The sequence below is a fragment of the Ixodes scapularis genome, unplaced genomic scaffold (assembly GCF_016920785.2).
Source record: "Ixodes scapularis isolate PalLabHiFi unplaced genomic scaffold, ASM1692078v2 PGA_scaffold1__304_contigs__length_218370807, whole genome shotgun sequence".
Lineage (NCBI taxonomy): Eukaryota > Metazoa > Arthropoda > Arachnida > Ixodida > Ixodidae > Ixodes > Ixodes scapularis.
The window spans coordinates 25,149,885-25,172,856 of NW_024609846.1; the positions used below are offsets into that span (position 1 = coordinate 25,149,885).

General features: G+C 44.2%; 1 protein-coding gene across 1 annotated transcript in view; it reads right to left on the reverse strand.

The window, feature by feature from the left end:
• Positions 1-1,258: 1,258 nt before the first annotated feature.
• Positions 1,259-22,972, reverse strand: part of LOC8036217 — a 40,539-nt gene continuing 18,825 nt past the window's right edge. Inside the window, exons 3-8 of the mRNA XM_040217551.1 lie at positions 17,925-18,011; positions 10,913-10,991; positions 7,444-7,514; positions 6,381-6,479; positions 2,698-2,877; positions 1,259-1,393 (exon numbers count right to left, since the gene is read on the reverse strand). Of these exons, the coding sequence (XP_040073485.1) occupies positions 1,259-1,393; positions 2,698-2,877; positions 6,381-6,479; positions 7,444-7,514; positions 10,913-10,991; positions 17,925-18,011 (651 nt within the window). The remainder of the gene's footprint in view (positions 1,394-2,697; positions 2,878-6,380; positions 6,480-7,443; positions 7,515-10,912; positions 10,992-17,924; positions 18,012-22,972) is intronic.

Below are 22,972 nucleotides of genomic sequence, written 5' to 3' on the forward strand. Positions count from 1 at the left end.
TAGTACAAAATGAAGGGCTTGTGATGTTCTCTAGTCTTTAGTTTGCAAGGTTTTGCGGCACATTTACTATAGGGAGTATTCACTGGCGGCCATAGCTGTGTGCGCGAATGCTGAGCGCGTGCTGATGCGAGCTTCCACAGTTCTTTTGCAGCATGCATTCCGCACCATCAAGAGTGCCGGTCTTAGCAGCCTATTGATGTGAGCTCGTTCTGAGCATGCGCTCTAAACAGCACCCACAAATATGGCGTCCAATGAATACTACCTATTGTTTTTATACAACCATGCCTCAGCGGTGATTTCAAGTAGCGCGTCCCGACCTAGGAGCATTTAACTTCGGTAGTAATCCGCGGCGCGTCCGCTTGGGAAACTGGGGTGCGCCCCTGAAATCTCCTCCACCGTATCTGTTTCGGCGCCAAAATGGCCGATTAAAGCCAAAATAGAGGTCACGTGCAGTTCCCTGGGTGGCCGCTGCGGGAGAAGTGGCGGCGTTGTGATCGTCATTAGCTCGGTTCTCGAGTACGGATCGGTGCCACTTTTTCAGAGCACTCTCTACGGCAGATTCCCAACTGAGTGGTTCCAGTAACGTTGCGTCAGAGCGTCCGTGGTTGCCAATGTTGCCAATAAAATTGCCGTTTTTTGAGGACGCGTTTTGGGAAGAGTTTAAAATCTAATTTCTCGCGTGGAGAAGGATGAAAAATTTTGATATTGCGCAGACGGTGTTCCTAAACAGAATAGACCGATCTCACTGGCCAGTTTGACTACGCCACCGGTGCCGCAATGCATCGAGGAAGCTTTAGTCTTTCTGCACGTGCGACAACCTCGCTGGAGCTCTGCGCGTGCGGAGCACGAGGTGGCACGAGCCGTCTTGTGCACTGCTGCCTGCCGCCTGCGAGCTAAAGTTATGGCGGCGTCACGCATGCGGCGAACGCTTGGTGAGATCGGTCAATTCAAACATTTAATTATTTCCTTAAAGAGCGAAATTGACCGGACAATCCCTTTAAGGCGGAGATTTACGAACGAATAGATTTTCTTGTATAGCACGTCAAGTACACCTAAAGTGTACCTCTTAGCATACATTAAATTTACCAGAAGTGTTCTTTTAGTATACTGCATACTAAATACGTGTATGTGGTGTACAAAACGTATCCTAATTATATGCTTCTAGAAAACTATGACAATATTGCTAGTGTATTTATTTGCTTCATAAAAGTGTGAAAACGTGTTTTAGGTTGTGCACTAAGCACGCAACAAGTATACTTTAGTGTATGACATTTTGCCGAGGGCCATTTTTTATGGAGGAGACTTGAGGGTTGACGGGCATATGAGGTAAAATGGGCATCCGAGGTATCTGAGGCATCTGAGGCATCTGAGGCATCTGAGGTATCTGAGGCATCTGAGCATCTGAGGTATCTGAGGCATCTGAGGTGTCTGAGGTGTCTGTGGCATCTGAAGCTTCAGCACTACGTAGGGGCTCTGAGGTATGACAGGACTCTGAGGTTTGACGGTCCCCTGAGGTATATCGGGCCTCTGAGTTGTAGTGGGCTTCTCAGGTGCGACGGGCTTGTGAGGTATCTGAGGCATCTGAGGCATCTGAGGCATCTGAGGTATCTGAGGTATCTAAGGTATCTGAGGTATCTGAGGTGCCTGAGGTGTCTGTGGCGTCTGAGTCTTCTACGCTATGTAGGGTCTCTGAGTTATGAAAGGACACTCAGGTTTGACGGTCCCCTGAGGTATATCGGGCCTCTGAGTTGTAGTGGGCTTCTCAGGTGCGACGGGCTTCTGAGGTATCTGAGGCATCTGAGGCATCTGAGGTATCTGAGGTGTGTGAGGGGTCTGTGGCGTCTGAGTCTTCTGCGCTACGCAGGGTCCTTGAGTTATGACAGGACTCTGAGGTTTGACGGTCCCCTGAGGTATATCGGGCCTCTGAGGTGTAGCGGGCTCCTCAGGTGCGACGGGCTTCTGAGGTATCTGAGGCATCTGAGGTATCTGAGGTGTGTGAGGGGTCTGTGGCGTCTGAGTCTTCTGCGCTACGCAGGGTCCTTGAGTTATGACAGGACTCTGAGGTTTGACGGTCCCCTGAGGTATATCGGGCCTCTGAGTAGTAGCGGGCTCCTCAGGTGCGACGGGGTTCTGAGGTATCTGAGGTATCTGAGGCATCTGAGGCATCTGAGGTGTGTGAGGTGTCTGTGGCGTCTGAGTCTTCTGCGCTACGCAGGGTCCTTGAGTTATGACAGGACTCTGAGGTTTGACGGTCCCCTGAGGTATATCGGGCCTCTGAGGAGTAGCGGGCTCCTCAGGTGCGACGGGCTTCTGAGGTATCTGAGGCATCTGAGGTGTGTGAGGTGTCTGTGGCGTCTGAGTCTTCTGCGCTACGCAGGGTCCTTGAGTAATGACAGGACTCTGAGGTTTGACGGTCCCCTGAGGTATATCGGGCCTCTGAGGAGTAGCGGGCTCCTCAGGTGCGACGGGCTTCTGAGGTATCTGAGGCATCTGAGGCGTGTGAGGTGTCTGTGGCGTCTGAGTCTTCTGCGCTACGCAGGGTCCTTGAGTAATGACAGGACTCTGAGGTTTGACGGTCCCCTGAGGTATATCGGGCCTCTGAGGAGTAGCGGGCTCCTCAGGTGCGACGGGCTTCTGAGGTATCTGAGGCATCTGAGGTGTGTGAGGTGTCTGTGGCGTCTGAGTCTTCTGCGCTACGCAGGGTCCTTGAGTTATGACAGGACTCTGAGGTTTGACGGTCCCCTGAGGTATATCGGGCCTCTGAGTTGTAGCGGGCTCCTCAGGTGCGACGGGCTCCTGAGGTTTGACGGCCGTTTGGAAGTATTCCATGCCATAACAAAGCCCACTTCTGCAGAGGCCGACCTTACCGTCTTGAAGCTGGAAAAACAAAAACACCTTTATGTGAGCCTTTTTCTTTATGCAACAATGCAACAATTTTATGATTAAAACAATTTGCATCTCGTCATTTGTACGTTGTTTATCGTGTCCCGGTGGATAGAGAAAACACCTGCTTCATTAAAAATGTCGCGATTGCGCTGCATAATCGCAAAGCAAAAGTCGAACCACCTGCAGCCCAAAGTGGCAGCCGAAGGAACTACGGCGAAAGGATTACGCGACCTCGCTCGGCTCTAAGCTGCAGCATAACGCCCGCTAATGTCAGCAGAGTGAGGGAGAGGAAGCGTCCTCCGAGATAGCACACGGGAAGCTACACGGCGCCCCGAACGACGTCACTAGGAAGGGGATCAGGTGTGACCCTGAAGGCTGGGAGTGAGTTGGGTGCCCGAAATGACAATAGTTATCTTTTTTTTTACACAACAACTAGGACACGCAGGTGAAATCGGTTTTCTGTTCTTTACTTCAGAAGTGTCAGAGGGCAACTTCCACAAATCTTTGACCGAAGTCCGCAAATCGTTGCACCCCCCCCCCCCCTTTAATGGCATATACCAAATTGCACGTATATAAATTTAAGTAACTTTTAACGCAAAGCCTCGTTCACACACCTGTCTTTGTTTACGACCGAATTCTTATGATCTTACGACGAGAGAACACACTAAAACGCTGGCGTCAGATACATGTTGGCCCAGGAACTGCATTTCAATAGAGCTAAGGTTTTGTTTTTAATATTTGAGAGATTAAGTGTACGTACTATTTATGTGGAATAGTCGTTTATTAAAATCTCAAACGTCTTTCAAACAAACAAAAAGAAAAACGGAGCGTAAAAAATATCGGAATCGGATGTTTTTAGCAGTTACTCTATAGATGGTGCGAGTTTGTTGTCCAGCGGTGAGACATCACAACAGGCTCTAACGCACTCAGTAGTAACCCGACCGGAGTGTGTGAATCAGCCTTAAGAATAAGACGCTACATTAATATCACTAATTAGATAACTAGAATAGCAAAGGCTTGCTATTTTTTACGCAAATTAGAAGGCCAATAGAAAAAAAAATCGGAAACTGGTATTTTTATTTCGGAACACCAGGCATCAAATTCTGCAGGCTGACTTATATTTGATATAAGTAATATTTTTTACTCGAAACAGATTTTTTTTAAAGCGTATTTACTGCTACGTGAATGCCCTTTTCGCTATATATTTCTTGAGCTCGGCGGATACTCGAGGGGCGACCAACCGCCACAGTTTGGTGAGTAATTAACTCAGCTCTTTAATTAACATTTTAATTAGGGCAAATAAACTTATGATTCCAATTAGAAACTTACTGAGCGTTATCGAAAACCACTAAATCATCTCTTTTTAGAACGACTTGAAGCTCGGGGGAAACTCGGGGGCGTGCCCAAGTTACCTCTCGTGAAGCAGGCGCAAAGCTAGCAGTGGCGGAACGCAGTAACGATCTAATCAGTCGCGTTCCGTCAATGCTGGCTTTGCGCCTGCTGCACGAGGGGTAACACTCCTTTCTGTGTGTTTTTTTCAGATTGCTTTGAACATATGTTATATGGACTTATACATATAGTGTCCTGGTATTCTGAACCTAATGTGCCATTTTATTTTTATTTAGAATACGACTGGCTCCCCTCAGGGAGTTATAGTAGGAATGGGTTCAACAAAAATGTAAGAAAACGCTAGTCAACCCCAAGGAAAATCTATAAAAATGCTTATCAACAGCGTAACGAACTGATCAAAAGGTGGTCAAGTAATAATATTGTTTTAAAAATCATTCTAATCCTGAATCGCCTGGAGCAAAAAAGAATATCAAAAGCATTTTTTTAGCCTGTGCTTTGTCATTGCCCTGAAAGGGTAGGTTCGGGAGGATCCTGTCGATGAGAACTTTAAATGGTTGAAACTTTCTATTCGGAGACAGCCATTGGGGATATTGTAAACAATGTTTAATCTAGTAATTTTTGCTCTCATTTCCATGATCTGCAGCCTAGCTCTGTAGCTAATAAAAATAAACCGCGAAGCATGAGTTTGGAGAGTTTCTAGTTTATTAAAATCATCTTTAGTGAAAGTGCGCCACACTGAGTTTACATATTCCATTATAGGTGTAAAATACCTCGTATACGAAAAGCTTAGTGCCCTAATCCGCAAATTCTAATTTTCTTGTTAACGCAACAATATGTGATCCTTGCCTAAGTTATCGTAGTTTCTAGATGTTGATTTCAGTTTAGTTTACGATTGAAGAGAAGGCCTAACTTGTATTGCTCAACTCGTTTTACATGTTGCCCGTCCAGTGTATAATTTAAATTAGTCGTTTTTTTTTACATGAAATTGAGATTATTTCTTTTTCATCATTATTGAGTGTCATTTGCCATTCATTAGTCCAGTTCAATTTTGCCAGAAGTGTTTTCTGCAGTTTAAGATTTTTCCGGATATTTTTTTAGTTTCTGCTATTTCATGCACTCTGATAGATAATGCAATACGTTTTGTGTTTATGTTTCCCTCATTTAGAGTGCCTCTAAAATATTCCGAAATAAATAAATAAATTATTGTTACCAATAAAACAGTAGACGAATGTTAAACTGAAGGTAAATATTTAATGAGCCGGCTCTATTCCTGTAACAAGAACATGGCGGAACCGTACATTCTGTGTCGAAAACGCAAGAGAGAATGACCGAATAAAGTGCGCTTTAACTTCCCTTAAGAACGCCTGTTGTTCGATAAGTATCTAGGGCAGAACGCAAGGAAACGATGTGAAATGAAATAAGCATCCTCAGAAGGGCGACAAACGACAAAAGGAAATGCTAAGCAGGCGGGGTTTCACCCGGTGTCCCCGTGTGAAAGCAGCATACGGTGCCAACTCAGACACGGACGGGTCTATATTATAATAAATATGCATTGAAATATCGTTCTAGACTCTTGACGGAAATGTGTAAGTCGGAAGCATTTAGTTGAAGCTAGCTGGTGCTTTACGGATGCCAGTAAAGTAAAAATCAATTTGTCTTGAACGGTTTGGAAGATTAAGGCTGAATGATAGAAAATTTTTGCTATCTTCCTTTTTGAATTCTGAAACTAATCAACAACAACAAGAATTCACGAATTTTAAATACCCCACACACATTGAAGGACTTCAACAAAAGTTTCAGATTTATGCTTTTTTTTTTTATTTGTACACTAACTTCACTTATATGTGCAGTATCGGACTATCTATAGATGTGATCGGGCAGTGCTGTGGGGAATATAAAAACATGGCGACTTGCTAGTTTATCTAAAATCAGTGTTTTGATACCCCATAAACGGCGTGATGTTTGGCTACTCTCGGCAAGTTAACTTTATGTGTTTTAAATAAATAAAAACGCGCTTATTGCACAACGCTTAATAAATAATGAATGAACCGGTATATTATACTGAATGCATTTAGTTATGAACATGTCTTTATCACTTCTGAGGCATGAAATGTTTTATTAATAAATATATCATTCAAACTCACCATGCATTTTGTATCAGTATAAATGCCGTAATAATACTTTCTTGGCAAGTAAGGTTTATCTTGCTCCTCACAGATGTATGTGCAGTTTCTAACAGGCTGCTCGAAATAAAACACAATTTGAATGTTTTAACAGTATAGTTTGATAACTTTTATTTATCATTTAGTGCATATAATGTTCATGCCCATATGAATGTTTCTACATTTTTATACATATATTTTTAAAATTTTATTAATTACGAGATAAAGCCTAGAAGCTTAGGCTGCTTTCTAAGACGTTAAAAACGTAAAAACTTGCACGCCGTATCATTCGTAAAGCATATTCGGTGAGCTACAGACATATTAGTGATATAATAAAATATCCTGATTGATTAGATAACTAAAGTGATGCTTCTTGTCGAAACCATGGCAATCGAATGAACATTAGACCAAGCAGGCATTGTATATAAAACAAGTTTAATTTATAACAATCAGCTGGCAAAAGCTGGCTGTAGTAATAGGAAAATTCTTGGAATGTCTAGCTCGGGTTTCTATCTCTCTGCGGCTATTGCATGCAAAAAGAAATAAGTTTAAACAAATATATATATATATTGAAAGTTGCACATAAAAATATTTAAAAATTGCAACTACCGCACGCTTCATTGTCATTATGGAATGAGCTTGGTACATTATCCTTTTTTAAACATTTATATATCACATATTCAAAGCATCCGTCTCAGTTTTACTTGGTCTGATTATTTTATCAACGCACACACGAAGACCTGTTGCCAGCATAAGATAAGAAAGAGTTCTGTAGCATCCCTAGCTTTGTTAACTTTTATGCTGTCACAATACGATGAAAAAACGTTTTTGTTTAGTGGCAAATGACGCTTCAAAAAGTAACGTTTGATGTAAAAAAAAACTCAGTTTTATTTACATTCTTTCGTGTTCTAGACTATTTAAACAGATTTTGTGTTTTCACCTACAGATGTAAATTACACACAACAATATTCATCCCAAGCGACACTGAGTATAACGAGTACATTTTTCCAACTTCTAAAAAATGCATAATTGCTTTTACACTTACATAAACACTTTGCTTATCATCACACACATGATATATTCCATCCCACTGGTGGGGCAGCTTCCCGCTAGGTTCTGAAAGTATCCACTTTAAATGTAATATGATCAAGTCAGTCTTCACCTCTACAATATTTGGGGATGGCAAGAGCATTCACTCGAAAGTCCACAAACAATAAATGTTAGCATTGAACGAAATACGTTGAAAGAAACTTGGCGTTTTGTTAGTAAGAACGATGTTTCTGTCAGTGTAATGCAGAAAGTTGTATGCCCCTTATTTAACCTTGAGCGCAAACTTTCTAAGACACCCTGCATAAACGATATTAGTAGAAGCGAACTGAAATAATTGAAGTGAAGCTTGCCGTACCGACAAGAGGGAATTATGAATCAGTGATGTACTCTAGGTTATGTATGAAGTGCATACAAAAGTTGAGGATAGCCCGGAAACGATAAGTCAGGTCTACGGGCTGTCATTCACCTAATAATCTAACTTTGTGCAAAGCATCGCTTGCCGGGCATGACGAGCAGTCCTGTCACAAAACTATAAGGCATACACTTGGAATAATGTTTCAAATATTTATAATTTGCTTACTGAGAAGCTGTTCTTCTTATAAAAGGTATAATAAATTTATTTCGTTTTGGAGTAACTACTCAAAACTCATTTCCTGAGTAACTTCAAAAATATTTGCCGCGGTTTTAATGGTAGAAGTGGCCACTGTCTGGAGTAAATTCTCTACGAAAGAAAAATCTAAAAGGTGCAGCTTAAGTGGGTACCTGTTAAATATGTTATGAATTTAAAACAACTTTGAACATCTCTCGGCGAGCTCTAAAATCCTGTCGCTTGCCTGGAAGGAATATTTATATATTTAAGCGTGAGGGGTTGGGCAAATAAGACAGATAAGCACAATATGTTGCCTTCTTTTCAGTGTATATACAGGCTTTACCTTCGAGGATGTAATACGTGGAAAGAACCTAGAGCGGTGGTCTGGTTCGGAGATTATCAAGATGGGCGTCACAAAATATTTTACAGCGTCAGCTGTGCTGGGCTTGTACTCGGTGAGTGCCATGTCACCCGAAACAAACGGAGCATGCGAGCGTTTTACGCCGGAAGGGGGCGAGTACAGCACTGGTGCCCTTGGCCTATTCTGTGACAATAGTCGCGGTTGATGCGTAACTGCGCGTTCGGCCAAATCGTGAGTGCGCGGGAGGTCACGTGGTCACGCTTTTCTCCACCTGCTTTTTCTCGCCTTCGGTCGCTCATTCCCTCGGCGCTGTAAGCCTTTGCGAGCAAGAATGGGGCGGCCGAAGCATACGCCGGAGTAAGCGGTGGCAGCTCGACGGCGTAATTAATCGCACCCGTGAGAGAGAACATCGCCGACGTGTAGGCTGCGACGGCCTCTCTCTGGGTGTTAAAATGGAACAAATTTTACGTCAAGACCATACTGTGCGTGCACGTGAAGTGGCATGTAAAAGAGGACGCTACCGAGCGAAGAATGGACACGCTGGTGCGGCCAAGGAAGTTTTGCAACTCGTTCGCTAGAACGTGTTTGGTGCTGACTGTTCCGTGTGTAATCGGTTGGGGTTTACACGATACCGCGCGACGCTGCATCACCCGCATTTCTAGTCGATCACGACACAATTTCATCGAAATGTGGCACCAGCTCTCGCTGTTCATTCGCCTCACGACGCGTAATCGGCCGAGAAATTTTTTACTTGCACAGACAATGTATGTCTGACTTGTTTTATTTCCGTTTTTACATGAAACTATCTCTTCGTGCATCCGTTTCTTCACTATTTTCTGCACATGTGCTCCAGAACTGTTAAAATATTCATTTCACTGTTCCGCGGTTCTGCTTTCAGCCACTGCCAAGTACAGGCATATGTTATTTATTTTTCTTCAGGTACTTTATCTCGCTATTTCTACAATTTTGTTTAGGGTACTGCAATACCACACATCATCAAATAAATCTAGAATGTAGCTGTTATTTTGTCTAAAGATTTAAAGACCGATAAAAATTGTACTTTGCCGGACCATCTTGGTTAAAGTAAGAACCCATTTAAAAACATTCCAGCTGATTCGTTGTATATAGCATTTGCTTTCATATTCTCTCTTCGACGTTCAAAGCTCAGTTTCACCGATAGCCTTCTTCGCTGTGTGCGAAAGCAAGCCAAACACCGTGTGTGAGAACTCGTCTTCATCATATATCGCTGCTAAATTGTGGTTTGAAAACATGCCACTGTCTTTACATTGTATGTTTTACACACGTTTTATTAATATAAGTAAACCCCATTAAAAAATCTGCTTACCCTTTTTTTGCGCGGAGACACACCTGTGCATGATATGATTGATCTAAGCATGCCGGCAATATAATAATTTGCGTTACGTAGACTGGATTTGACGGGTGGCGAACGTTCAACTACGAAACGTACTGATAATGAGCGATCTACCAAAATATATTTAACTGCATCAAGGTTTTGCTGTTCTTCGCACATTTTGTTCGTTGCGTGAGAATTATAATATAAGAATTTTATATAATCCTCAATTAAAAGATTCATGACAAACTTCAGTAACTAACATCAAATAGTTACCCGAAATATTGTACCAGCATCACATCAACAGATGATCATGCTTGCATGATTATTTAAAGATATCAAACGTAACACCGATGTTACAAAAAATAGTAAAATGCATTAAATTAAGTTCGCTCTTTTGGCGCATACCATTGTTTACATTATATAGGCTACACTGCCTTTTAAGGGTAAAGCGCGAGGAAAAAAAAATGACAGACGTGCTTCGCATATTTAGATTATACGCTCAAAAGCGCCTTCACATAATCATACCTACGAGAGAATATCTGTTGTGCATGTGAACCAGCATTGGAAGTTTTGATCTCCGAATGCAATTTTGTTTAGATTTATGTTACAAAATAAAAAGAAATGAAGTGCACAGTGAGTAATTATATGTTTCAGTGCCCTGAGTAGATGCAGTCTAAAGGCGGAGAATTAATTAATTTGTTCTTTTGGGCAACGCTAACGCAAGTAATGAAGAACTGTTTACACAGTCAAACTTATCGAAATATAAGGTAATTTTTTTATTGTCTTTTAATGGACATACCACACAAAGTATTTGAGAGATCTATGCCTCTACAGTTCTTATTAGGCTGAATTATTTCTAAGAATCATGCATTAATTCTCTCTTTTTGTAATGAAACAATGTAGAAAGGTCTAACTGTGTAGGTTAAATATTTTAAATAAAACATACATTTTCCAAACACGGCCGAGACTTCCGTCTGGAAAGACTCTCTTGTGCATTTACGTATATATGAGATTTGCTGGAATATCCCTACTTGCTTTGTTGTGACTTGACCTGTAGACGTTTAACTTTTAATAATAAAAGAATTCCACCACGTAAAATAACCATAATCCAGGAACATCTCGTGATTAAGAGAAAATGGTTCAGTTGAACTTGATGTTACCTAAGTTTGCTGGTAGGCATGTCCCATGTTGGCAGTATCCAAGGTAGCGAACTGCCTGCTCGTCATTGCTGTACGTCACCTGAATATAGAGCGTCGTATTATCTTCTGCTTTTGCTAAATTATCTGTCTTAAACAGACTCCCAATCCACGTAGGCAATCCGGAAATTTTTGTGGGATCAGTTTTCTTCATTGCCCACACTGCTTTAGTAGCCGAGGTTCCCATTAGAAGCATATACTGTTTTTGTCAGGGAACATCCCACCCGTCGTCATACAAGGACATGGCGAGGTGGTAATCATACGGAAGGGTTAAGAAGCACGAGATATATTATTTTAGGGAATCGACTGCTGAACTAACACGTAGACACGAGAAAACAGTGAACACTGCAGTTCCACTGAGCCATTTCTTGGTAGAATCTCGCACGCTTTCTCGACTACGTTTGTTTTAGATCGCTCCATCGGTAGTTATTAAATATGGTTGTAGTAGTCGTCATATTGAGAAGTTAATACTCGATATGGACAAAGAGAAAAACTGGACAAAACAAACACTGACTGATAACTGACTGTTTTGGTTTATTTTTCTTTGCAATATCGCTTAAGCAGTATGCTCGTATATAAAAATTGAAAAGCATAGATTCCAAAGCTTTCAAAGTTTTATTTTTTGAGAGTACGTCATTTCGAGCTGTGAATAGCGCACACAGCTTTTTCCTGAATTAGAAAAAGTGTATTATTTTATATATACTAATATCTCCCACACTTAATGGCAGTAGTTTAAGGTGTGAAAAAAAAAAAACAGTTGTAAAGTACCAATTTTATGGTGGTGGGTAGGAAAAAACGTAACCTGGAAAATGCACCAAAAACATGAGAACTGTTTTATCGACAATGAAACTCTGTTCGTTCCAAACGGGATTCTTTTCGAAGGTAATATTTTTCATAATACGACGAGAAACGAGGAAAATAATAATTTACTCCTTTTGCTCCGGATTCTGGCAATGCGTTCGCGAGCGCTCTGAACGGTCGTCATGTCGTCAAGCATGCTCTGTTCGCTACTCGGGAGCCTACATTGCAATTAACTGAGACGTAGCATTAGGTTTCTGAAATCTTTTATTTAATACGATTAAGGATTGCCGAATATTTTACCCAGCAGACGGCATAATCATGTAGTCGCATGATAGAAAAGTCAACATACAATCGTCACTGTACTTCGGTTATACGCATAGCTAGGCTACTTAGTTTGATGAGAAGGTATGTTTAATGCTATGGGGCTATGAGGGCATGTTGTTTGGCATTATTTGTAAATCAAGTCAATATAAAATAATGTCTCATCTCCACTTTATCGTAAATACAATACAGTCACCATTAAACGAGCTAGTGGCCTTGCCTTCCTGATGTGCGGTATAACTTACACAAAACCATAGATTCCTATATATATATGCATCAGTACCCACACAAAGTCATCATGAAAAATTCACCACTATAACAAAAACGTTTCCTATGCTGAATAAAATGAGGGTTCGAACTCTTCAGACCACGAACTACCCTCTTTATGTCAGCATATCTTACTAATCTTTTATTCGAGCAACTATCTCCTGTCAATAAATCTCAAAGAAAAGTAGTGAGAATCGTGTGATAAAATTGTGCCAAAAATCTCCTACCATACTTGCGGTCAACTTTTTCTGGCAATGCAGCCAAGGCTACAAAGCCGTAGCACGCCGTTCCACTGCGGAGCTCAAGCTTGACCAAAAATGATTAACTAAATTACACTAAGTAAAAACATTATTTTTTAACTTCGATTTTACAATGTCTCTATATTATTCAGGACATGCTAAACTTAGATAATTTCTTTTTTAGCTACTTCAGATTCTTTTTGATTTAAGTTCGTTTGTTTGTTTGTTTGTTTTATAGTTCCCTGCAAAACAAACAAAGCGTCTTCCTCGTCGTGTGCATTGTCGGTATGGTGTATCTCCGGTATCTTCTGTGAGCTCGCCTTTTTGTACACCCCATAGGATCTTCGCGAAGTTTGTCGACAAAAAAGCTACAGTCGTGCAACGTGTACACACGGGAAGACAGAGGGAAATGGGACTCTCCATTGCTTCCGTATACCGGTTAATTAGCGAGCTCACCGGCGTAAGCGAGCAGCGGTGGGAATTGAGCCCGGCACACCTGTGTTCTGCAGCGCGAACTTTCGCCATACTCGCCCTAAGCTGTGGTGCGCCACAGCGCCACCTAGGGTTAGCTGTAACTGACAGTGTTGCCAGATGGTCCCACCAAAAAACCGCCAAACGACTAAAAGGTATACGCCTCGCAAGTGGGCTCATTTTCGTCTTCTGCGCATGAGAAAGGAAGTAGCGGTGACGTCAGAACGCCGAGCCCTGATTGGCTGATCGCGACCACCTATCTCAGCGTCGTCTGCTCCGCAACGTCGTCTGCTCGCAACATCGTCTGCGTCTGTCTTACCTTTCGTGCGACTTTCGGAAGTGGAGGTCTTTACGAGCGAGCTCGACTTCGCCTTTCAGAGAGGGCAGACGAAATAACTCGAGCGGTACGTTGTTTTTGTCTAACAACTAGCAGACGCGCATCAAGGAGGGAAGTCAAAGGACTCACTGGCGAGGTGTCCCGAGGCGCCGATTTTTGTTTGCTAAGAAGCGAGAGTGAGGGTGGCTAGTGTCCGCAAGTTCCCTCCCAAATACTTTTTCCCTCCTTTCGTGTGCGGCGAGACCCCTCAATCTTTAACGGCGTCGGCGGGTTGGCGCAGTTAACGTCGTCTGCTTTACGTCTGCTAGTCAAAGCGATGGCTGCTTTACCTTTCCTGCGCCTGTCGGAGATTCACCGCTTTTTCACCGGCGAGAGTCACCGTTGCCTCGGGAAACAAGGAGATAACAAGAGGAAGAAAGTGACCTCTTAATCTAAAACTGAGGTCAGCGATCAAAGTATAATACGGGAAGAGTTCACAAGGGTCGCGCGGGCACATTCCATTCAGCACACCAGCCGGTCGTGGGCAGACGGTCGCCGAGTCGCGGAGTGCCTGCTAGGCCTAACTGCCGTGCTCGCTTGGTCGCGTTCGGTGGAATCTTGGCCGTTGGAGCTTTTCCCGGGTGTTTGTGGATCCAGCGTTCTTGTTCGTCGTTGTCTGTTTCAAGTACTTTTTACTTTTTTTCTTGCTGCTTGAAGTCGGGACGCGTGAGAAGCGTACGTAGAAAAATAAACGTCCGTGGGTCGTCGCGACCGCGACGCTGTCGGCCATGCTGATTTGATCGTAAGAAGTGCTAAGACAGCTTCGGAGCTGTCGTAGGATTTTGTCGTAACCTGCGCAAAACTCACGAAAATTTCGTTTCGTGAATACGAATTTTTTCTTAAGTTATGTCTTACGCACATTTTTGGCGTAAGAACGTTTCGTGAATCTGGCCTCTGCACTTCCGAAAGTCGCAGGAAAGGTAAGACAGACGCAGACGACGTTGCGAGCAGACGACGTTGCAAAGGAGCAGACGACGCTCAGATAGGGGGGTCGCGATCAGCCAATCAGGGCTCGGCGTTCTGTCGTCACCGCTACCCCCCTGCGAAAGTAGCAGACGAACTTGCCCTCCGCATAGCCCAAATATAGCCAAAGCGGTAAAAAATATATAGCCCAAAATAGCAAAGTCTAAAAGCAATGATTTTTAAGCCTTGTATTGAAATTTCTCACACTTACACAATACAGATTACAATCTCAATTTCAACCCTCTGATGCACCACTCTTTGTGTACAATATGCTACTTGTGAATTAAAAAAAAAAGACGCTTTTGAAGGATAAAATTTGGGCAGCACTGACCCTTCCTTCGTTGGTTTTCAGAAGTACAAAACACATATGATACAGTAAAATAACAAAATACAAAAGCAGAACAGTCAGAACACTACGAGTTTCGAACCAGAACCCAAATATCTCAGGTCCTTACCAATATCCCACCCGCCTCTTTTTTTTTTCTTTTTGTAAAGAATATAAGTGTCACTTATTCTGGTTCATGCTATTTCTGATTGTGTTGTCCTTTCTTGGGGTGGGCAACGGCTGAAAGGTAGTCAATTGTTTAGCGGTGAAACTGCGGACTTCTTATTTTTACAAACTTGGATGCCTAAGGATTTTCACAATGGGCACCAAAGCAGCATTTGGAAAGTTCTGTCCGAGTCTGGGCAGAGCCATACACGTCTGGGTTGAAGACGTGGTACCGGGCCTGTGCTAATAGTGCAATCTGTTTGGTTTGCTCCACTGCGGTATAGGGAGACCGCTTGAACCCTACAAGCATTGCTTCCCTGCGCGTTGTAAAAGCCCCGAAGTTTGTAGAAGTTCGAAGCCTTTCCCCTTCCTCTCTCTCCTCTCGACTAGCCAAAAGACAAACAATTTTTTTGTTTCGAAACTGATTGAAAGCTCGAAAATTAACTAGCCGAATCGTGAAGTTCGGCGTCGAAACTGAAGTTCGACAAAAGTTCGCTGTATTCTTAGAAATAGCCCAAAATAGCCACATAGCCAACCACAAAATTTTGACACCTAATAGAAAAAAGTGTAGCCCCATTTGGCTATATATAGCCCAATCTGGCAACACTGGTAACTGAACGCGGTCCGAATGAGATTTGACCTCGCCGGAACGTCTGCTTTCACCTAATTCGCTCTATCTCGCCTGCCTTTATGATTTTTCAGCACCCGAAGTGTTTACTTTCAATGAATGACCTCACAACGGCAGCGCTGGCGAAATTCATGGCAGTTCTTAAATTGACGCGGTATATTTGCGTTGGTTGCGAGATAAATACAATTCGACAAAATCTACTACGGTGCAATACACATAGAAAGTCGGTCCCAGTGCTGCAGTCAAAGCGCTGACCTGTTTTTAGAAACAAATGAAAAGTAGAAAAAAAAAAGACGCGGATATGCCAGTATGCTCGGCGATCACGGTTCAGCACCATAAACCGTGATTCTCATACGAAGAGATGAACTGTAGCACATCAGTGTCTGTCACGCCAAAACTTGAACTGAAATCGAAATAAAGGAAAGTTCAAAACTACTTGGCGTAATAACCGGTCTTTAGCTAGGCCCCTCCAGCTTTTTCTTCAAGCCAGAAGAAGGAAAAGCGCTTGTCCCGTCTTATTCTACCTCTTGTCCTTGTTCTTTGCGCTTTCCGATTTTAGGGGCGAAGCTCCTTAGGGTCTAGCCTTGTCCGTCCGGCGTCCGTGCTTACATCGATTGCACTGCCTCCGGGATTGGCCCACTTTAAAAAACGAACGCCCGCACGGGGCTTGAACTCTGGACCGCTTGCTTACGAGGCAGACGTTTTAACCACTACGCTTCACTCTAACGTTGCATGTAGCCGCTCAACGTCTATACAAGAGAAGGCGCTGCTGTCAAATGCGTATAATCGCGTTAAACTTTGCACGCATTGGCTCAACGTTTATAGACGAGAGGGCGCTCCGGTCAAATGCTCAACTGCGTATATAACCACGATCCATACCACACATTCTCTTTCTGACATGGACCGTTGACTTAAGCGGGTGAGATGCGTTCCCACGGCTTCTAGCGGATCCAAGGTGATCCGCTAAAAGAACCACTGGCTCTGCATTTCACCGACCATAAAGCAGTAATAATGAAGTTGAAACGCAACCCGGAACTCAGCACTACCTATGAGCAATAAAACAAAATCAGCACCATCAGCACTACCTATGAACCAGATCAGTATCATCAGCACCACCAGAGCTTTGCCCCAATCAACATCATTCACGGCGTGGAGATGCGGTCATTTTTTTTAATTATCTGAGGCACTGATGTAGTCACGTGCATTACGCGAGTGTTTGAAAGTTAACGGGTTTTGAGTCGATCTTTCCATAAACGTTTTTTGCGTGCGTTTCGTAGTATTTTTGTTTATATTATATAAACGAATCCGCACTCTCTGCTTCATTTTAACTGAATGTTACGTAGTGTAGCATGTTTGGAGGTTCATCGAACAAAGAAATAATTTGACATTGCTTTCGTTACGAAGCAGGGGAGGGTAAAAAGTTGTCTGTGTCAATTATTCAAATAACACTGCTTTGCTCGGACAAAGCACTAAGATCTACACCTGTTAAAGCTGAATGACCTGGTTCTAAATATTAAAATAATAAAATATATAAGCGATTGTTATCTGAGGCTGCCTTCGCTACCAACTAAGGGAAAGGTAGGAGGGGCCTAAGAAATTTTCAGCAGCGGCATAATCGCGGCAGCGGCGGCCAAATTTAAGCAGAAGACGTCAATCCCGGTGGGCGGTCCTACATCCACGGAACAACTGTTTGCGACATTTAGGTTTCACTACCGAGAGAAACAAAATCGATCACGGGTTTTGTTTCTCTTGAAGTCAAAAGTCGCGCTTACCCGTGTAGGCAGAGTCCATGAGTGTTTATTAAGAGACACACTCATATCGAACTACTATATCCCCACCCAATACGCCCCCGCGCCGGCAGTTGAAAAGTACTTCACATGCCAGCCGCAACGACCCAGGAGCCGAGGTCGGGGAAGCGCCGGAAAGGGTACCGACAACATATGCGTACCCCGTAGCCGCGGCCGGGAAAATCCCCTTTCCAAACCGTCAAAGAACGCAAACCGTTCCCTCCCAAACCGTCTCGTTATCGCTTCCCGAAAACATGAGTTCCGGGTTGCGGGGGAAGACAAAGCACACCTGGAGAGGACCGAGGAGGAACAAGCGGCAATAGAACGAGCGTTCCCGACCGCTGTTGTTATGCGGTTGTCGGGTGAAGGGAAACCAAAGGAATCCCCAGAATAGACTCCGCATATATCCATGATGAAAATTAAGGATTTTCAGCAGCATTTATAAAAATATATCCGTTCAAATGTCAAACAATTCAAGTTTAACACAAAAAAATGAGGTGTAGGTTATAGTACCTAATAGTTTATTTTAATACATAGAAAAATTGAGGATTTTAAAATTCCCAGGAATGGCAGTGAAAGACAAGGAAAAGCAGGAACATTCCAAACGGCAACAAATGAGCAGGTTTTACTTACAAAGCAAACTGTACCATCAGCGTAAGGACGTTCTTGGACATAACCCCTTGTAGTGCATAGGTAGCGGCAACTTGGAGCAAATCCCGGCTAGTTCACAAGCAAAAAAAGGGGTATATTAATGAATACACTCTATGAACTTTTGTGCACCAAATTAAAGAAAAAATGAGTTGCTTTAAATGACTTTTGATTTTGCAGTCAGCTTACCCGACTTCGCGACCACTCGGAACGAGGTTGCTTTTGCTGTAGCCAGACTACTGACAACCATAGATATTTTAAACCACTTTTTAATTAACGACTTTAAAGTGCATGTTGCATTTACGAAATTGAAGCCCAATCTTCATAGTGTCTGTTCTAACCTCACAATATTTTAAACCCAAAAAACAAATTGGGCTCCACCGGCGTAATTGTTTCACTTCTGTGCGATATTTCAAATCAAAACCAATCGAGGAAAGAAGTGAAGTCGCCATCTCCGCCCTCGCTTGGCGTCATAATAACGGCATCCTTTGTGACGCAGGCAGATCTGCCGTAACTTTCGCATTAAATATATTTCTGCCTTCTTTTATGACAGCCTTTGTTATATCAGGTAATTCAGACGACAAACGCCATGATTCACCGGTGCGAGCGCAAGCAGCAAAAACAATAAAGAGATAGCGTTGACTGAGCTGCAGGCGTCAAAGATGGCATCGTTATCTGACGCTAATCGAGGGCCAAAGCGTCGACTCCACTGTCTCTTTTTTATCGATTAGTTTTGGTTTGAGGTAGCCTGCAGTTACGGGTGATTCCTCGTCAATTCTGGCAGTGACGGTTTGAATCATTTTTAATTTTTCTAGAAAAAACAAAAAACAAAAAAACAGATAGGGTTTTTAAAGTCACCAGGCTCGATCTAAAATGGGCCGTAAAAATTGACGCCTGCACGAAACAATGTGAACTTATCGTGAAAGGTGTATTTCACGGGGCCATTTTTTCTTGTAAAATTACTTAGCCTAGGTCTCTTTCTGTAATAAATAGCGCCAAAAAACTTGCCAGGGTTAACGACGCGCGGGCCGTGATGCGGGTGACCGAGTCGAGTGGCGGGGCGCGTTTGGCGCACGTAGTGATAGATGGCGTCGGAAGCAGCGTCGGAAGGTGTAGCCGACCAGCGAAAGAAAGCAGACGGCACGCAGGCGAAAACCGTCGGCGGCAAGAACGCCCTCGTTATAAAAACGCGCTTTTTATTTTAACTTCAAGTTTTGCTTTTGTTTTCCGCATCTAATTTCAAACCAAAGGTACACTACAAAATAGATTATGTTCATTTTAGTCAATCACGGTCGTCGCAAGCAGTCTCGATAAAGGGGTAGCCCCATCTATCAATACGTGTGCCGAACGCGCCTTGCCGCTCGACTGTAGTTGACTGCGTCGCCGCCCGCCCTTGACTCTGGAGAGTTTTTTGGCCATATTTTTTACAGAAAAGGAGCTACGCCTCGTAATTTTACAAGAAGAAACGAACCTATAAAAAACACATTTGACGAAAAGTTTAGATCGCTTCGTGCAGACGTCGATTTTTGTGGTTCAGATTAGATCAGGCTTGGGACTTCAGACACCCTAAATATATATATATATATATATATATATATATATATATATATATATATATATATATATATATATATATTGTAACGGTGAAGGTAGAAGAGGTGGACTAAGGGTAGAGGAAGACGAAGAAACGAGACTGGAACGGCGGTTTTTTGGTTTACCCGTACCAAATGGTGGCAGCGGTTTTCCAAACAGCATGAATACCCTCTCCCACGCAGCAACAGCGGAGACGCCGTGAGCCGAGCTTACTGAACAGCTCTACAACCGGTTAGCAGAGAAGAGCGCGACAGATGCCGCAGCTCTGCTTGAACAGTTCGACAGTCGCCTCGCCGCCCGCGTCGCTCACGTTGAACAGAACGTGAACCAACGCCTCACCGAGGTTCACCACCACCTCACGTCTGTACAAGACCGCCTGCAGCACCTTGAAGAAGCTCTCCCAACCATGCGACCAGGAGACTCAGGTGATCTTCCACAAGTTCAAGAGACATCGACCGTATGTCGCCACCCACCCGACGAAGCTGAGAGACCCCAGGCTGGACTTGCTCATCCACATTCCGATGGTACGCGTCTCAAACCTCCAACTTTTGATGGACTTGGATCTTGGCGCGCATTTATCATCCAATTCGAAACAGTAGCCCAACACAATGGGTGGCATTCCCATGGCAAGGCTGCAGCCCTGGTCGCCCAGCTCCGTGGGAAGGCCGCCGACTTCCTTGAAAGTGTACCGGATTCAAGTCGAACCACGTATGAGCTCCTTCTGCAAGCACTAGAAGCTCGTTTTAATGATGCACATCTACAGCAGCTACATCTCACGTCACTCAAAACCTATCGCCAGGGCACAGAGTCACTCCAAGAACTGGCCGACACTATCGATAGACTGGCAAGAAAAGCACTTCTAGGGTGCTCCGAAGCCACGCTTCACCTGATGACTACATCAGCTTTCATTGACGCCATCCCCAACACCGAAATTCAGCGGTCTGTGCGGCTCGCTCGTCCTACCACACTCAGCGCTGCACTCGGTCACGCGCTGGAAATGGACGCGGCGAAGAGAGCCACCACCTCTACCGTCCGACCGACGATTCAGAATCCTCCACCCGACAACTCGCAGTACAGGCGTCGTAGGCCTGACTGGCGCCACTGCTTCAACTGTGGACGTCCAGGACACCTGGCTCGCTCGTGCCCGAGTCCAACCTCTCAACGTCAGGAAAACACCCACGCGGGCCCGACGGTGCAGGGTCCCGCGTAATCCGCGAAGTCCCCCTGGCCGCAGCGTCGGTGAGCAGGTCGCTTACACCTCACCTTTCAATTCAAATACACGGAGTCACGCAACCAATCGATGCCATTGTAGACACGGGGGCTGGTGTGAGCGTCATTGATGCTGCCTTGCTGCGATCGACGGACCACGCTGCAGCGGCCACTGACTCTAAGGACACTCGACTGGTGTCAGCAAACAGTACTCTCATACCCTACCTGGGGCGTTGTGAATTGACCGTCGAAGCACTGGGCAGGACTGTAAATCTTTGTTTTTTTATTGTGGAAAACTTAAACCCACATGTCATTCTCGGGTGTGACTGGTGTTCCGAGGTGGAGTTGCTAGTATCCTTTGCACGTGGCCACGCTGCTTTGTCATCATCACAGCCGTCTAAGTCCCAGATGACGTCGGAGGACACGTTTCCCTCGATCCATTGTGATGATCCCAAGCCGTACATTAAACAACCTAGTACATTTTTCTACTACTTCTACTGCTTACTGCTGCACCTGGCTAAGCGTTTCCGAATACTTTCGGGTAACATCCAACTGGTAGCCAGAACATTGGTTGAAGTTTTCTGTCGAACATGGGTGAAAGTTTTCTATCCTCTGTTACCTCTAAAATTCACCCACGATCCCTCCACCTGCTTAGTCGTCTCCACGCTAGACGTAACGATCCCGAAGTCTTCAGCAGTCTGGGTTCAATCGTCGATTCAGGGTAATCGGCGTTCAGGAGATTTTTTAGTCGAAGCGGTTCTTCACTCACAGCCTGGGACTGAATTTGCAACACCTCGCTCCCTTATCTCTTCGAGACGAGGTGCCCTTAACATTCTAGTAGTTAACTTGGCCACTGATGACATTCACCTTAAGCGAGGTGAAAGTTTAGGAATAGCTTTTGAAATATTGCCAGAGACCATGATCGCAACCGTTGCGTGTTCTCCTGTGGTACCCACCCCAGAGAGCAGACTCAGCAAAGTTGACAACATTCCGTGGACTGAATTTAACTTTGGACCAGACCTAACAGCAACGCAGAGGGAATCCATACAGTCTTTACTCAAAACGTTCCGTCACTGTATAGCCATTACAAAACAAGAATTGGGATGTACGCCTTTAATTCGCCACACCATCAACACCGGTGACCACGCGCCAATACATCACCAACCCCGACGAGTGTCGATCTCCGAAAGAGAGGAGATCAGTGCTCAAGTGGACGATTTGCTCCGGAGAGGCGTAGTGGCACACTGCAACAGCCCATGGTCATCACCCGTCGTGCTCGTCAAGAAGAAGGACGGCTCGACAAGGTTCTGTATAGACTACAGAAAGTTAAACAGCATTACTAAGCCCGATGTGTATCCCCTGCCTCGGCTTGATGATGCTCTCGATCGGCTCCAGGGTTGCAAATACTTCACGACATTAGACCTCATTTCAGGATACTGGCAAGTTGAACTCGAGTCAAACGACGCTGAAAAATCAGCCGTTGTGACACCCGATGGACTGTTTGAGTTCCGGCGTTTACCATTTGGCTTGTGTAACGCGCCGGCGACCTTCCAGCGTCTCATGGACAGGGTTCTCGGCCGTCTAAAATGGACCATGGCATTAGTCTATCTAGACGATGTGATCGTCTATGCCGACAGTTTCGACGAACATCAGCAACGTCTAGGTCTTGTTTTAGACGCCCTCACGAACGCTCGACTACGTCTAAACCCATCCAAATGTTTTTTGGGGTACAGTGAAGTAACCTACCTTGGTCACGTGGTCAGCAAAGATGTAATTCGGCCAGACCCGGCGAAGCTATCAGCCTTTGCCAGCATATCCGCACCCACTAGCATAAAGCAACTGAAGAGTTTCCTGGGTTTTTCCTCTTATTTTCGTCGCTTCGTCAGTAACTTTTCTGCTAAAGCTGCTCCCTTGAACCAACTTCTGAAAAAAGACACCAAGTGGAAATGGGGCAAAGACGAAGCTGCATCTTTTGAGGATTTGAAAAGATCCCTCCTTGAACCGCCTACGCTTGCACATTTTGTGGAGGACGCCCCAACGTTCCTTCACACAGACGCCAGTGGAGAAGGGTTAGGTGCCGTCCTTCTTCAGCGAGATAGGGATGGTCGGGAACGACCCGTCGCATATGCAAGCAGGAAGCTGAGTGAACAAGAGAGAGTCGGTGCCACTCTTCCGAACTGAAATGTCTCGCGGTGGTGTGGGCTGTAGAAAAATTTCGCCCTTATATCTAT